We start from the raw sequence: 16,302 nt of genomic DNA on the forward strand, positions 1-16,302 counted from the left end.
CATGGTCTCCTGATTTTCCTCTTCCTTGCTAGAGATCATTTTCAGTCTCCTTTAGTCGATTCTTCTCTGCTTAACCCCTAAACTCTGTGATACCCCATTGCTACAATCCGAGACCCATTTCCCTACCTCACTTCCTTCTCAGGTTAACTAACAAACATCCTCTGACTTTAAGTATATCTGTGTGTTGATGCTTCCAAAGGTGTATCTCCCCTCCTCAAAGGGAGGCTCGTATATCAACTGCCTTCTTCCCATCGCTTCTTGCAATGCCTAATAGGCATCCGAAACTGAATTTATGCTACAGAGAGCACTTGGTTGAATCCCAATCCTCTCCCCTCACTAGATGGCACAACCTCCCCCCTCCATTCCTCCAGTGAAAAGCCTTCCCGGCTTCTCTTTCTCTCACTATACATCCAGTCCCCCTGGGAACTCTGTCAGCTCCCCCTCCACGATACACCCCTGCCCGTCTTCCCCCCTCCATCATCAGTACAGAGCCCCTGTGCGGTGCAGCCCCTCTTCTCCCTGGAGTCCTGCCCCAGCCCCCTAGCAGGTGTCTTGCTTCCTAAAATCCATTCTCTAGAGCAGGAGAGAACCGTAACTTTTAAATCTTGAAAACTAAATCTCTGGTGTGAAAACAAAATGGCGCAGCCACTTTGGAAAACAGTCCGGCAGTTCCTCAAAAGACTGAATGCAGGGTCACCGTATGACCCAGAAATTCCACTCCCACATATATGCCAAAGGGAACTGAAAACCTATGTCCGTGGAAAAATGTGTACATGATGTTCACAGAGCCAAAAAGCGGAAACAACCCAAACGTCCATCAACTGAAAAATGGATAAACAAAATGTGGTCTATCCATACGATAGGCTCTTACTCAGCCATAAAAAGGAATGAAGTACTAATACCTACTACAACACGAGTAAAACTTGAAAGCATCATGCTAAGCGAAAGAGGCCAGTCACAAGGGACCACATTTTATACGATTCCATTGATATGAAATGTCCAGAACAAGCAGATCTGTAGGGAGAGAAAGTAGATTCATGGTTGTGATGAAAATTGATTGCAGTTCTAAAATCAACTATAGTGATGGTTGCACAACTCCATGAATATACTTTAAAAATCATTAAAATGTACATTTTAAATGGGTGAATTGTATCGCATGTGAGTTGTCTCAATAGAGATGTTGTATTAAAAAAAAAAAAAACCTAAATCAGATTTTATCACTCCCTTGGTTAAAACCCTCCACTGCACTAAAAATAAAATCTAAAACGCCTTACTGTGACCTACGAGGAAATACGTGGTCCTGCCTCCACAACTTACCGCTCTCCCCAGGGCTCACTATACATCAGAAAACCTGGTCTTCTCTCCATCTCTCAAACAAATCAAGAAACCCCTCTACAGGGCCTTCTGAGTTGTTCCTCTGCCTGGGCCATCCTTCCCTCTGATCTTTGCATGGCTGGTTTCTCCAGTTCCCCCCGGTAGAAGTTCAAAGGCCACCCGGGGTGGGGTATCCGATGTTTCCAACATAGAAACACACGTAAACTGTATTGCATCACCTCATTCTGTCTTCTTCATTGCTATTGTCGCTACTGGAACCTAAAGTATTAATCGTTTATGCACTTACTGTCTTTCCCGCAATAGAGGTCAGATCTGAGAGGGTAAGAACTTGTCTCTCTTCTGCAGCCCTCCATCCTCGGCGCCTGGATGGAGGAAGCACTCAGTGAATAATTGTTGCACGAATGAAGGAAAGAGATCAGGGAAGGCTTCCTGGGGGAAGTGACGGCTGAGTACTAAAGGATGAGCGGGGGTTATCCAGGAGAACGGGTGGAGAAGGAGTGTCGCTGGAAGCAAGAACGAGATGTAAAAGCCCTCGGGGAGAGAGTGCACAGCACTTAGAGGTCCTGAAAGACGGAAGGGATGGTCGGAGAAGGGCAGCCTGGAGCCAGATTAGGCTCTGCCTTGTAAACCGAATTCAGGAGGTTGGATCTCGTGAAAGAGCAGTGGGAAGGTACTCTCATGTGTTAGGTAGGAAACGACATAGTTAACATGGAGCTTTAGAGGGGTATTCCCTGGAGGTCCAGGGGTTAGGACTCCGCACTTTCACTGCCGAGAGCCTGGGTTCAATCCCTGGTCGCGGTGTGGCCGAAAAATAAAAAATGGAGCTTTAGAAAAATGAGGCTGGTCTCAGGAGAGAGAATGAATTGAAGGAGGGCAAGAGAGGGAACAGGGAGAAGAGGCTTTGCAGCAAGATGGGGAGGGAGATGATGGAAGCTTGGACTAGCACAGAGAGAGGGAATCTCATTCCAGGTGCTCAGGAGGGAGAGGCAGCACCAGGGTGATGGATTGGGTGTGGCAGCCGAGAGACAGGAGAGCTCCAACGGACGGAGCGTGTGCTGCGGTAGAGCGCTCAGGAGGGGAACACACGGCAGGGCGGGAGGGATGTCCACGCGGAGGTGCCCCTGTCCAGCGGGCTCCTGGCTTCTGAAACCAGGAGAGGTGCCTGGGCTGTCGGTAGAGACTTGGGTGTCATCATTAAAACTAAAGCCGTGGGCTTCCCTGGTGGCGCAGTGGTTGAGAATCTGCCTGCCAATGCAGGGGACACGGGTTCGAGCCCTGGTCTGGGAAGATCCTACATGCCACGGAGCAACTAAGTCCGTGAGCCACAACTACTGAGCCTGCGCGTCTGGAGCCTGTGCTCCGCAACGGGAGAGGCCGCGACAGTGAGAGGCCCACGCACCGCGATGAAGAGTGGCCCCCGCTCGCCGCAACTGGAGAAAGCCCTCGCACAGAAACGAAGACCCAACACAGCCAAAAATAAATAAATAAATTAATTAATTAATTAAAAAAAAAAAAAAAAAACTAAAGCCGTAAGAGGCAATGACACTTCCCAAGAGAAGATTTTTCAAGGAAGGAAACAGAGCCTTAGGCCACATCTTGAGTGTCACAGACATTCAAGGGATAGGCGTAGGCATAGGAGCTCGCTGGCAAAGGTAAGAGAGAAAGCAGCCAGAGAGTCAGGAGGAAAGCCAGAGAGTGCGGCACCACAAAGGAGCAACAGCTGCTGAGATCTGCAGAGGGATGAGGATGGAGGACCAACGGGTTTGGCAACTGGGAGGGTGTTGGTGGGAGCATCTTCAGAACCGGCTTACGAGGCAGAGACAGCCAGTGGGCGGCGATGTCAAGACATCTGGGTGAGGGGCAGAAATGGAGGCAGATCACACGGACATCTTACAGAGAGATATAGAAAGGAGGTATAATGTGTAGAGTGGAGTCATAATAGCTCACAGCTAATGTTTACTGAATCGGCATGGTGTGCCGGCACCCTTCTAAACACTTTAGAGATATTGATCATTCAGTCGTTAGACAACAGCACTACGTAGTGGGCACGGCAAGGTGAGGCCACTGCACATTTACCCAGTGATGGAGGGAGAGGACTGCGGGGTGCAGAGCTCAGGAAGACAGAAAACGATGGACCCCTCTCTTGGATTTCCAGGGTGGGGACAGCCGGGCAGTTGGTAGCTGGAGGCGTAGCTGAGGACCCTGGTTTCATGTCTTCATTTCGGTTGGAGAAGCAGGAAGTGAGGTCATTTGCGGAGAGTGAAGAGGGAGGGTTATTGGATTTGAGGTTTGGGTTACCAGAGCTTGAATTCCAGCTCTACTGGTTTATATGTTTTTCTACTTACATTTTAAAATAAGCATATGGAATACATTATTGATACTATGTATAAAATAGACAACTGATGGGAACATACTGTATAGCACAGGGAACTCTACCTAATGCACTGTGGTAACCTAAATGGGAGGGAAGTCAAAAGGGAGGGGATATCTGTATGTGTATGGCTGATTCATTTTGTTGTGCAGTGGAGGCTAACACAACATTGTAAAGCAACCATACTCCAATAAAAATTAATTTTAAAAAAATAAAATAAGCATATGGAAAATACCCAGCACTTTGAATTTTGCAACTAAATAAAGTCAAAATTTGAAGGGCCACTTTCCAAAGTCAAGGGAACATCACCGTTTACCCCTTGCTGGATCCCTACTGGTTCCTCCCCTGAACTCCAGCTCGCCCTGGTGATGAAGAGCTGACCCTCTTGCACCCAAACTATGTAAAGCCTATTGAAAACTGAATGGCATCGTTATTTCCTTTACAAAATATCTTCAGAGCCTTATACATTCTTTAATATTTTTATAGTGTAATACTTAACACATAGAAGGATATATGCTCTGTATGTGTAAATTACAAAGTTTAAATATTATAAAAGAGCCATTAACCCACCCAACCTAGAAACTAAAACATTCCACGAAAAGTCTCTGTGGGCATTTCTCTGGAATCAAAAACTCAAGCAGAGAGATAACCACTATCTTGATTTTCGTTTATAATTCCCTCAAAACTTTTTTTTTTTTTTTAAACATCTTTATTGAAGTATAATTGCTTTACAATGGTGTGTTAGCTTCTACTTTATAACAAAGTGAATCAGTTATACATATACATATGTTCCCATATCTCATCCCTCTTGCATCTCCCTCCCTCCCACCCTCCCTATCCCACCCCTCTAGGTGGTCACAAAGCACCGAGCTGATCTCCCTGTGCTATGCGGCTGCTTCCCACTAGGTATCTATTTCACATTTGGTAGTGTATATATGTCCATGACACTCTCTCACCCTGTCACATCTCACCCCTCCCCCTCCCCATATCCTCAAGTCCATTCTCTAGTAGGTCTGTGTCTTTATTCCCATCTTGCCACTAGGTTCTTCATGACCTTTTTTTATAATTTTTTTTCCTTAGATTCCATATATATGTGTTAGCATACTGTATTTCTTTTTCTCTTTCTGACTTACTTCACTCTGTATGACAGACTCTAACTCCATCCACCTCATTACAAATACCTCCATTTCATTTCTTTTTATGGCTGAGTAATATTCCATTGTATATATGTGCCACATCTTCTTTATCCATTCATCCGATGATGGACACCTAGGTTGCTTCCATGTCCTGGCTATTGTAAACAGAGCTGCAATGAATATTTTGGTACATGACTCTTTCTGAATTATGGTTTTCTCAGGGTATATGCCCAGTAGTGGGATTGCTGGGTCGTATGGTAGTTCTATTTTTAGTTTTTTAAGGAACCTCCATACTGTTCTCCATAGTGGCTGTATCAATTTACATTCCCACCAACAGTGCAAGAGTGTTCCCTTTTCTCCACACCCTCTCCAGCATTTATTGTTTCTAGATTTTTTGATGATGGCCATTCTGACCGGTGTGAGATGATACCTCATTGTAGTTTTGATTTGCATTTCTCTAATGATTAATGATGTTGAGCATTCTTTCATGTGTCTGTTGGCAATCTGTATATCTTCTTTGGAGAAATGTCTATTTAGGTCTTCTGCCCATTTTTGGATTGGGTTGTTTGTTTTTTTGTTATTGAGCTGCATGAGCTGCTTGTAAATCTTGGAGATTAATCCTTTGTCAGTTGCTTCATTTGCAAATATTTTCTCCCATTCTGAGGGTTGTCTTTTGGTCTTGTTTATGGTTTCCTTTGCTGTGCAAAAGCTTTTAAGTTTCATTAGGTCCCATTTGTTTATTTGTGTTTTTATTTCCATTTCTCTAGGACCTGGGTCAAAAAGGATCTTGCTGTGATTTATGTCATAGAGTGTTCTGCCTATGTTTTCCTCTAAGAGTTTGATAGTGTCTGGCCTTACACTTAGGTCTTTAATCCATTTTGAGTTTATTTTTGTGTATGGTGTCAGGGAGTGTTCTAATTTCATACTTTTACATGTACCTGTCCAATTTTCCCAGCACCACTTATTGAAGAGGCTGTCTTTTCTCCACTGTATATGCTTGCCTCCTTTATCAAAGATAAGGTGACCATATGTGCGTGGGCTTATCTCTGGGCTTTCTATCCTGTTCCATTGATCTATATTTCTGTTTTTGTGCCAGTACCAAACTGTCTTGATTACTGTAGCTTTGTAATATAGTCTGAAGTCAGGGAGCCTGATTCCTCCGGCTCCATTTTTCGTTCTCAAGATTGCTTTGGCTATTCGGGGTCTTTTGTGTTTCCATACAAATTGTGAAATTTTTTGTTCTAGTTCTGTGAAAAATGCCAGTGGTAGTTTGATAGGGATTGCATTGAATCTGTAGATTGCTTTGGGTAGCAGAGTCATTTTCACAATGTTGATTCTTCCAATCCAAGAACATGGTATATCTCTCCATCTATTTGTATCATCTTTAATTTCTTTCATCAGTGTCCTATAATTTTCTGCATACAGGTCTTTTGTCTCCTTAGGTAGGTTTATTCCTAGATATTTTATTCTTTTTGTTGCAATGGTAAACGGGAGTGTTTTCTTAATTTCACTTTCAGATTTTTCATCATTAGTATACAGGAATGCAAGAGATTTCTGTGCATTAATTTTGTATCCTGCTACTTTACCAAATTCATTGATTAGCTCTAGTAGTTTTCTGGTAGCATCTTTAGGATTCTCTATGTATAGTATCATGTCATCTGCAAACAGTGACAGCTTTACTTCTTCTTTTCCGATTTGGATTCCTTTTATTTCTTTTTCTTCTCTGATTGCTGTGGCTAACACTTCCAAAACTATGTTGAATAATAGTGGTGAGAGTGGGCAACCTTGTCTTGTTCCTGATCTTAGTGGAAATGGTTTCAGTTTTTCACCATTGAGGACAATGTTGGCTGTGGGTTTGTCATATACGGCCTTTATTATGTTGAGGAAAGTTCCCTCTATGCCTACTTTCTGCAGGACTTTTATCATAAATGGGTGTTGAATTTTGTCGAAAGCTTTCTCTGCATCTATTGAGATGATCATATGGTTTTTCTCCTTCAATTTGTTAATATGATGTATCACGTTGATTGATTTGCGTATATTGAAGAATCCTTGCATTCCTGGAATAAACCCCACTTGATCATGGTGTATAATCCTTTTAATGTGCTGTTGGATTCTGTTTGCTAGTATTTTGTTGAGGATTTTTGCATCTATGTTCATCAGTGATATTGGCCTGTAGTTTTCTTTCTTTGTGACATCTTTGTCTGGTTTTGGTATCAGGGTGATGGTGGCCTCGTAGAATGAGTTGGGGAGTGTTCCTCCCTCTGCAATATTCTGGAAGAGTTTGAGAAGGATAGGTGTTAGCTCTTCTCTAAATGTTTGATAGAATTCGCCTGTGAAGCCATCTGGTCCTGGGCTTTTGTGTGTTGGAAGATTTTTAATCACAGTTTCAATTTCAGTGCTTGTGATTGGTCTGTTCATATTTTCTATTTCTTCCTGGTTCAGTCTTGGCAGGTTGTGCATTTCTAAGAATCTGTCCATTTCTTCCAGGTTGTCCATTTTATTAGCATAGAGTTGCTTGTAGTAATCTCTTATGATCGTTTGTATTTCTGCAGTGTCAGTGGTTACTTCTCCTTTTTCATTTCTAATTCTATTAATTTGAGTCTTCTCCCTTTTTCTTTTGATGAGTCTGGCTAATGGTTTATCAATTTTGTTTATCTTCTCAAAGAACCAGCTTTTAGTTTCATTGATTTTTGCTATTGTTTCCTTCATTTCTTTTTCATTTATTTCTGATCTGATCTTTATGATTTCTTTCCTTCTGCTAGCTTTGGGGTTTTTTTGTTCTTCTTTCTCTAATTGCTTTAGGTGCAAGGTTAGGTTGTTTATTCGAGATGTTTCCTGTTTCTTGATGTAGGCTTGTATTGCTATAAACTTCCCTCTTAGAACTGCTTTTGCTGCATCCCATAGGTTTTGGATCGTCATGTCTCCATTGTCATTTGTTTCTAGGTATTTTTTAATTTCCCCTTTGATTTCTTCAGTGATCACTTCGTTATTAAGTAGTGTATTGTGTAGCCTCCATGTGTTTGTATTTTTTACAGATCTTTTCCTGTAATTGATATCTAGTCTCATAGCGTTGTGGTCAGAGAAGATACTTGATACGATTTCAATTTTCTTAAATTTACCAAGGCTTGATTTGTGACCCAAGATATGATCTATCCTGGAGAATGTTCCATGAGCACTTGAGAAAAATGTGTATTCTGTTGTTTTTGGGTGGAATGTCCTATAAATATCAATTAAGTCCATCTTGTTTAATGTATCATTTAAAGCTTGTGTTTCCTTATTTATTTTCATTTTGGATGATCTGTCCATTGGTGAAAGTGGGGTGTTAAAGTCCCCTACTATGATTGTGTTACTGTCAATTTCCCCTTTTATGGCTGTTAGTATTTGCCTTATGTATTGAGGTGCTCCTATGTTGGGTGCATAAATATTTACAATTGTTATACCTTCCTCTTGGATCGATCCCTTGATCATTATATAGTGTCCTTCTTTGTCTCTTGTAATAGTCTTTATTTTGAAGTCTATTTTGTCTGATATGAGAATTGCTACTCCAGCTTTCTTTTGATTTCCATTTGCATGGAATATCTTTTTCCATCCCCTCACTTTCAGTCTGTATGTGTCTCTAGGTCTGAAGTGGGTCTCTTGTAGACAGCATATATATGGGTCTTGTTTTTGTATCCATTCAGCCAGTCTGTGTCTTTTGGTGGGAGCATTTAATCCATTTACATTTAAGGTAATTACCGATATGTATGTTCCTATTCCCATTTTCTTAAATGTTTTGGGTTTGTTATTGTAGGTGTTTTCCTTCTCTTGTGTTTCTTGCCTAGAGAAGTTCCTTTAGCATTTGTTGTAAAGCTGGTTTGGTGGTGCTGAACTCTCTCAGCTTTTGCTTGTCTGTAAAGGTTTTAATTTCTCCATCAAATCTGAATGAGATCCTTGCTGGGTAGAGTAATCTTGGTTGTAGGTTTTTCTCCTTCATCACTTTAAGTATATCCTGCCACTCCCTTCTGGCTTGCAGAGTTTCTGCTGAAAGATTAGCTGTTAACCTTATGGGGATGCCCTTGTGTGTTATTTGTTGTTTTTCCCTTGCTGCTTTTAATATGTTTTCTTTATATTTAATTTTTGATAGTTTGATTAATATGTGTCTTGGTGTGTTTCTCCTTGGATTTATCCTGTATGGGACTCTCTGTGCTTCCAGGACTTGATTAACTATTTCCTTTCCCATATTAGGGAAGTTTTCAACTATAATCTCTTCAAATATTTTCTCAGTCCCTTTCTTTTTCTCTTCTTCTTCTGGGACCCCTATAATTCGAATGTTGGTGCGTTTAATGTTGTCCCAGAGGTCTCTGAGACTGTCCTCAGTTCTTTTCATTCTTTTTTCTTTATTCTGCTCTGCAGTAGTTATTTCCACCATTTTATCTTCCAGGTCACTTATCCGTTCTTCTGCCTCAGTTATTCTGCTATTGATCCCATCTAGAGTATTTTTAATTTCATTTATTGTGCTTTTCATCGTTGCTTGGTTCCTCTTTAGTTCTTCTACGTCCTTGTTCAATGTTTCTTGCATTTTGTCTATTCTATTTCCAAGATTTTGGATCATCCTTACTATCATTATTCTGAATTCTTTTTCAGGTAGACTACCTATTTCCTCTTCATTTGTTAGGTCTGGTGTGTTTTGACCTTGCTCCTTCATCTGCTGTGTGTTTTTCTGTCTTCTCATTTTGCTTATCTTACTGTGTTTGGGGTCTCCTTTTCACAGGCTGCAGGTTCGTAGTTCCCGTTGTTTTTGGTATCTGTCCCCAGTGGCTAAGGTTGGTTCAGTGGGTTGTGTAGGTTTCCTGGTGGAGGGAACTAGTGCCTGTGTTCTGGTGGATGAGGCTGGATGTTGTCTTTCTGGTGGGCTCGTCCACGTCTGGTGGTGTGTTTTGGGGTGTCTGTGGCCTTATTATGATTTTAGGCAGTCTCTCTGTTAATGGATGGGGCTGTGTTCCTGTCTTGCTAGTTGTTTGGCATAGGGTGTCCCGCACTGTAGCTTGCTGGTCGTTGAGTGAAGCTGGGTCTTGATGTTGAGATGGAGATCTCTGAGAGATTTTTGCCGTTTGGTATTACGTGGAGCTGGGAGGTCTCTTGTGGACCAGTGTCCTGAAGTTGGCTCTCCCACCTCAGAGGCACAGCCCTGATGCCTGGCTGGAGCACCAAGAGCCTTTTGGGAGGTCTGACATCTTCTGCCAGCGTTCAGTGGGTGTTCTGTAGGAGCAGTTCCACGTGTAGATGTATTTCTAATGTATCTGTGGGAAGGAAGGTGATCTCCGCGTCTTACTCTTCCGCCATCTTGCCCCTCCTCCCCTCAAAACTTTTTAATCTAGTTATACCAGATATGTATGAATCCATGAAAGACATATTACTTAGTTTCCCTCCAACATTTTATTATGAAAACTATCAAACATACAGAAAAGCTGAAAATTTTCTGAGAAAATCCTTGTTCCCACTGCCTAGATCCTACAATGAACATTTTGCTATATTTGCTCTATCTTATAATTATCCATCTTTCTATGCACACATCAATCCATTTTATTTTCTGATGCATTTCAAAGTAAATTGCAGACATGAGTACACTTCTGCCGGCATATCGTTAACTAGAGTTCAATATTGGTTTGCAGGGAGGTTTTTTTAGGTAAAATTTACAGAGAGTAAAATAAATGTATGGATCTGAAATACATCATGGGATGCATTTTGACAAATGCACATATCTGTGTAACCCAAACATCTGTCAAGGGATAGGACATTGTTATAATCCGCGAAAGTTCTCTCATGTCCCAGTAAATTGCAGACACCATCACCCACAGTAGAGGCACCCACTGTTATGATCATTTTTCATCACAGATTAGTTTTGCCTCATCTAAGGGTTCATATAAATGGCACATATAATATGCACTCTTGTGTGTCTGGTTTCTTTCACCCAGCATGATGTTTTTGAGATTCAACCATGTTGCGGCATGTGTCAGTAAATTCTCCCTTTTTATTGCTGAGTGGTAGTCCACTGTATGTCTATCTCTCTTTTTATCCATTCGTCTGTTGGGGGATACCTGAGTTGCCTCCCATTTTTAGTTATTATGAATAAAACTGCCAAGAACACTCTTGTACAATTGTTTTTGTGAACATATATTTTCATTTCTCTTGGTAAACATCCAAGAGAGAAATTGCTGAGTCATAGATACGTATTTAGCTTTGTGAATAAGAACCTACCACATATTCTTCCAAAGTGGGGTCATACCATTTAATATCCCCACCAATAATGGATGAAACTTTCTCTGATTCCCAAATTTGTCCACATTGGTGTCCTCAGTCTGTTTATATTTTATTTTAACTCGTTGGCTGGGTGTGTTGTGTATCTCACTGTGCTTTTAATTTGCATTTTCCTGTGCTATAGTTTTTTTTTTTAACTGGAGTATAATTGCTTTACAATGTTGTTAGTTTCTGCTCTACAATAAAGTGAATCAGCTATATGTATACCTATATCCCATCCCTTAGATTTTTGACAGTTATTGTTACCTTTCATCACACTAAGATTTCCCTGTCACTTGTTGAAAGTTTTTATCACTAACATGTGTTAATTTTTATAAAATACTTTTTTTCTGCATAAGAGTTTTTTCTGACTCATGATTTTCTCAGAGACAAGGGAGGTGATTGAGAATTTTTGCCTTAAAAGCCTCTCTCTCATAGTTCCTGCTGGTCATAAGCCACTGTCGACAATAACAGAAACTAGTAAATGGTGGTGGTCTTATTGTAAAGGAATATTGTCAAAAATGTTGACAGTATGACTTGGTTCAGATAATCTGAAATTGTAAATGGTCAGCTTGCCATAAAATCACATACTGGCCATAGAACTGGCCAAAGGACAGAAGTGACAATTGGTGCCTGTACTTCTGAAATCGTCTCGGTCGTCAGGCTTAGCAAAGCTGTCGGCAGCTTGTGACAAAAATGTCTTACACTATTTTGTATTTGTCATGGGGCCTCTTCAGCCTTGCAGACAAGGTCAGCACCCTGTACTATCTGTGGTACATCTGAAGAGTCAGTGTAGGTCCCAGGGAGCTCATTTGGAAGGGAGTTCAGTTCAGATGTCCCCTCCCTGTCGAGACACCCTCTCTGGTCCTCGTGGGCCTGCTGGGGACCTTTCTCTCTGTTCCCACGTATGTATTTCCATAAATGCCCTTCCTATGTCACATTATATCTAGACATTTATGTGTCTCCTTCCTCCATTAGACTCTGAACTCCTTGAAGACAGAGACAATCTCTTGTTCCCATCATTGTGTCTCCTTTGGGGCACAGAACTGGACCTGGAGGAGGTACCCAGCACACATGGAGCTGAGTGATGGAGAAGCTAGTGGAGAAACGAGGTCACCTGCTCTCACGCACATGTGGGAAAAACTGGACCTGGGAGACAGCTGGCCTGGAGCTGGGGTACAGCAGGCTGTGGAACCCCAGCACCTACAGATGGGAGTCTCAGGTGGGGGGTTCCTCTCTGGGTTCTATCCATTTATCTTCTGAATCCAGGAAAGGTACCCCTAAACTATATTAGTGGGTGGACCCAGGCATCTCTTGCATTTTTCACTGCTCTCTCCTACAAGAACTTTTCAAAGTATCTTGCATAAGCCCAATGCTACAGAGGAAACAAGGATTCACTGGCAGGTGGTCAGAATCCCCAGTGCCCTGGCTGATTTCCAGCCCAGGATCTCCAGGTACGTCTGGGACACCTGGCACCCCAGGAAATATGTGCTGTGCCCAGGGCCATGTAAGAAGTCAATGGCAGGATTGTGACAGCCTTCAGTCTTGTTCCAGGTCACCACCCCACCATTTAGGGGCTACAACTTACCTCCCGCCTTCTGATGGCACGTGCACATCATCCACGAAATGCACCCAAGACTCAGACCGCCTCCCTCTCACCCTGAGGGGCCCCAAGCCGAGGGAAGAGGAAGAGGGTCACAGAGCCCAGGCCCCAGAACCCACTGTGCCCTCATGCAGGGAGCCAGCCGGGAAGGCGTGGGGGGCAGGGCAGGGGTCCAATCCCACCCACCGCACACCTCATGTGGATGGTCCACTGGGAGGAAGAGAAGGCAGGAGCTCTGGTCACTCACCATCCCCACCCCCTTCCCTCCCCTGCTGGTCCAAGACCTTTCTCCTCACACACCTGACTCCTGTCCTCTGGTTTGTGTTGTTTCTTCAGAGGGTCACCTACAGTGGAGGGAGAGACGAAACGTCGCTCACTGATGGGCTGGGGGTCTGTCACTTTCTCCCTCTCTCCCTTCCCCTAAAATGACCTTGTAAACAGGAAGCTCAAGTTGGACAGAGGTGTGTGCCTTTCCAACAGTGGCCTAAAAGGCTTCCAATCCAGTCTTCAATTTTTCTCCTTCTACCAAGTGACAAAGATCGCTGCTCCCAATGTAGATTGTTGGGTTCTACACTGGAGTCAAGTTTCCTAAGTTGTGGGGATTTTGGTTTTTTTCATGAATACAAAATATTTCCATTAAAGGTCTACTTTTTTTTCATTCCAAACACTGCAAGAGACAGGAGCGGGTTCAAGACATTCATTATGCGTCTCTCACGGTCCCTCACCCGGCAGAAGTCTGATAAATCACTGCAATTCAATATCATCACATCCGCCCAACTTGCTTCCAGTGTCTATGAAATGACCTCGAGGTTCTCACCATTTCTGCTGCTGATGCAGTATGCAGATTTTACAAACAAGATTTAGGTTCACAGCTGGTTTTCAGAACAGCTTAGAGTCAAAAGATTCAAAATACAGAACACAGCGAATGGGTTCTTATCAAAATGTCAGAATCGATTTTGCCAGAAAACCTTGGCCTGAAACATCTGTGAAAGGTTAGGGGAGAGCACCACTCCCTCTGGCTCATACAGACGCCAAATTAATCAGGGCAAATGGAACATGACAAAGCAGCGTGAGGCTCCCGGGTTTTCCGGAACCCACCCAGTCTCTCTCCCGAGAGGGAGCTAGTCTCGGGCTTTGCAGCTGGAAGGCGCCCTGAGAGGCCTCCAGGGAGGCAGAGATGCTGCTGGGAATGGAGCAGAGGGAAGAGCCACGCAGGCGTGGAGCGTGCCTGCCCCCAGAGGGGCTTGGAAACCTCAGAGCAGGGGCTGGACATTGCCGTCCTTGTCAACTTGCCCCTTTTCCCTGCACAACGCAGAGGTGGCCTTGACACAGGAAGAGGGGAAAAGTGAGCATGCCAAAATATATTCATATATATATATATATATATATCCAGCAGAAGACTCCAGACACATCCTCCCGGCAGGCAGCATCATCTGTCAAAAATAGACCTGGGACTTCCCTGGCAGTCCAGTGGTTAGGACTCCACATTTCCACTGCAGGGGGCCCGGGTTCAATCCCTGGTTGGGGAACTAAGATCCCGCAAGCCAAGCCAAGTGGCCAAAAAAAAAAAAAAAAAGAGGTGGAGTGGGAGCCCGAATTTGGAGGCTTCAAAGTGTCCATTTGCAAATGGGTAGAAATCACGCCCACCCTGCGTGTTTCCCTGGAGGGTCCCATCTAGACATGAGGTGCTTTCCATGGAAGGAAAAGCTTTAAGCCATTATAAGCAGAAAGGGGGAAATGAAGGTGCTGGAGAGACAGAGGTACCACGGTCTCCCCGCTGCTGACACAAAGGGCTCCACGGCCTCACCGGAAGATTCCTTAAATGCCGGGCGCTTTGATCCCATAATTGGTATCGTCTCCTGCACAGTGCAGGCCTGTGTTGAGGTCAGAGCTAATTACTGATTCTAACTTTTTTTCACTTCAGACAGAATCATAACATTATTAAGATCTAATACATTTACGGCTGTGATTCTCAACCGGGCAGTATTAAAACTTGTGAAAGTGACTTTGCAAATTACCAAACAGTCACCAAGCTAATGAAGCAGGACTTTTAAAGTGACTGAGAAATAATTCCTATATTATAAAGACAGCAATCTGTGAAGGGAGATTTGGTTTTAAAAAAACACATTAGGACGTATAATGGAAAATGTTAATCTGTGGTGAATTCAATCAGAGCTGGTTGAAGAGAAAAACATAAGGAAAGTGAAAATACAAATGAAGTGCTTGCGCTTGAACACATGGGAGGAAAACTTTCCGGGAAGGAAGTTCTCTCCTGGGCATCTCGGTGGTCGCCAAGCACTGGACCAGCAGCCTGCGACCTCCCCACTGGGAGGCCCTCCTGAAAGCCAGAGGAGGGGACTCCCTTGTGAAAGCACGGAGTCCCCCGTCTGCCCTGATCCCTGAGAACATCCCTTGGACACGGTCAGGAATTGGCGATGCCTCCGTGGTGCTCCCTGTTGCATGGCTTAGGGGCTCTAGCAAGAAAAAGGAGCTCACGTTGTAGAGCATAGTAACCCCCAGAGATCTGGCTCCAAGCAACGGACAGCAGGGACACAGCCTAAGTCAAGAGGGGAGTCACCGGGAAGACCCTGCCCCATCCAAGGTCCGGACAGGCTTGCTAGGCAACCAGGCTGCCCGCTGTAAACAGGAGATGAGCAGAAAGGGAGCAGGTGGCCCCAGGCCTGCATCGGTGCTAATGATGAATAATTAAGGTGGGTGCTCCCTTGCAGAAGAAGCTCTCTCAATAATGAAAACGCTTTAGAAGGTGCCACATCAGAGCACAGCGCAGAAGAAAGCCAAGGAGACAGACGCACAAGCCAACACTGGCCAAAAGGGAGACAAGGCCCATGTTTCCTGTTAGCATCTGACAGCAAGCACCATGTGTTACTCAGTGAACCAAATCCTCCTTTTTATGCAAAAGCATTTTTCTCATTCTTGGCCCAATGGTTTCAATGGTTGCTTCCCCCGCTCCCCACCCCCACCAAACCCCCTGCAACAGATTTCAAATCCTATTATACAGTAAACATCTGTGGCATTCATTTTCACCCTGTAAACAAATGCAGGCAGCTGAGGCAGATCATTTGATGAGTCAATCAATATATGAACAGCACACAGCGCCTGCTTTCTTTGCTCGGGCAAAATGAAACGGTGCTTTCCAAGCCCGTCTGTAGCACCAGCCAGCAGCACCTATATCAGGAGAGAGACGAACTTCCCACTTTCACGTCCAGCCAGACCCAGGTCCTTTCCCTCAGAGCATCCAGAAGGAATGAGCCCTGCCCCAGGCCCTGGGCTCCATGCCCTGCCCTCTGCACACACCAGTGTTCAGTCTCCAAAGAACCTAAGTCTTCACGCTGTGTGGAGCACAGTCTTGCCATCTGCAGAGAACTCTGCATCCAGCTTTGTCTCCTGTTCTCAGTGTGGGCCTGGGACAAGCTAGGAAATCTAGCCCAGTGTTCAGACCCAAACAAGAAATAACTCATGGTACTGACATTCTGCCTTCACGGACATTAACTCATCGGATCCTCAGAACAGCCTTAGGAGATGGGTGTTATTATCCCGGGCTCAGAGAGGTTAAGCAACTG

At 43.8% G+C, this 16,302-nt stretch overlaps 1 protein-coding gene across 9 annotated transcripts in view; it reads right to left on the reverse strand.

Moving 5' to 3' along the window:
- CAMTA1 (calmodulin binding transcription activator 1) overlaps positions 1 to 16,302 on the reverse strand; it is an 898,980-nt gene that overhangs the window by 530,716 nt on the left and 351,962 nt on the right. For 6 of the 9 annotated variants that reach the window (XM_061187133.1, XM_061187142.1, XM_061187143.1 and 3 more), the window contains exon 5: positions 1,622 to 1,697. The exons of 2 other annotated variants lie outside the window; for them this stretch is intronic. In XM_061187133.1, the coding sequence (XP_061043116.1) occupies positions 1,622 to 1,697 (76 nt within the window). Of the gene's footprint in view, positions 1 to 950; positions 1,015 to 1,621; positions 1,698 to 16,302 lie in introns of those variants that run through there. One more of the 9 variants, XM_061187137.1, reaches the window with a different exon arrangement.

This window comes from Eubalaena glacialis, chromosome 3 (assembly GCF_028564815.1).
Source record: "Eubalaena glacialis isolate mEubGla1 chromosome 3, mEubGla1.1.hap2.+ XY, whole genome shotgun sequence".
Taxonomy (NCBI): Eukaryota; Metazoa; Chordata; class Mammalia; order Artiodactyla; family Balaenidae; genus Eubalaena; species Eubalaena glacialis.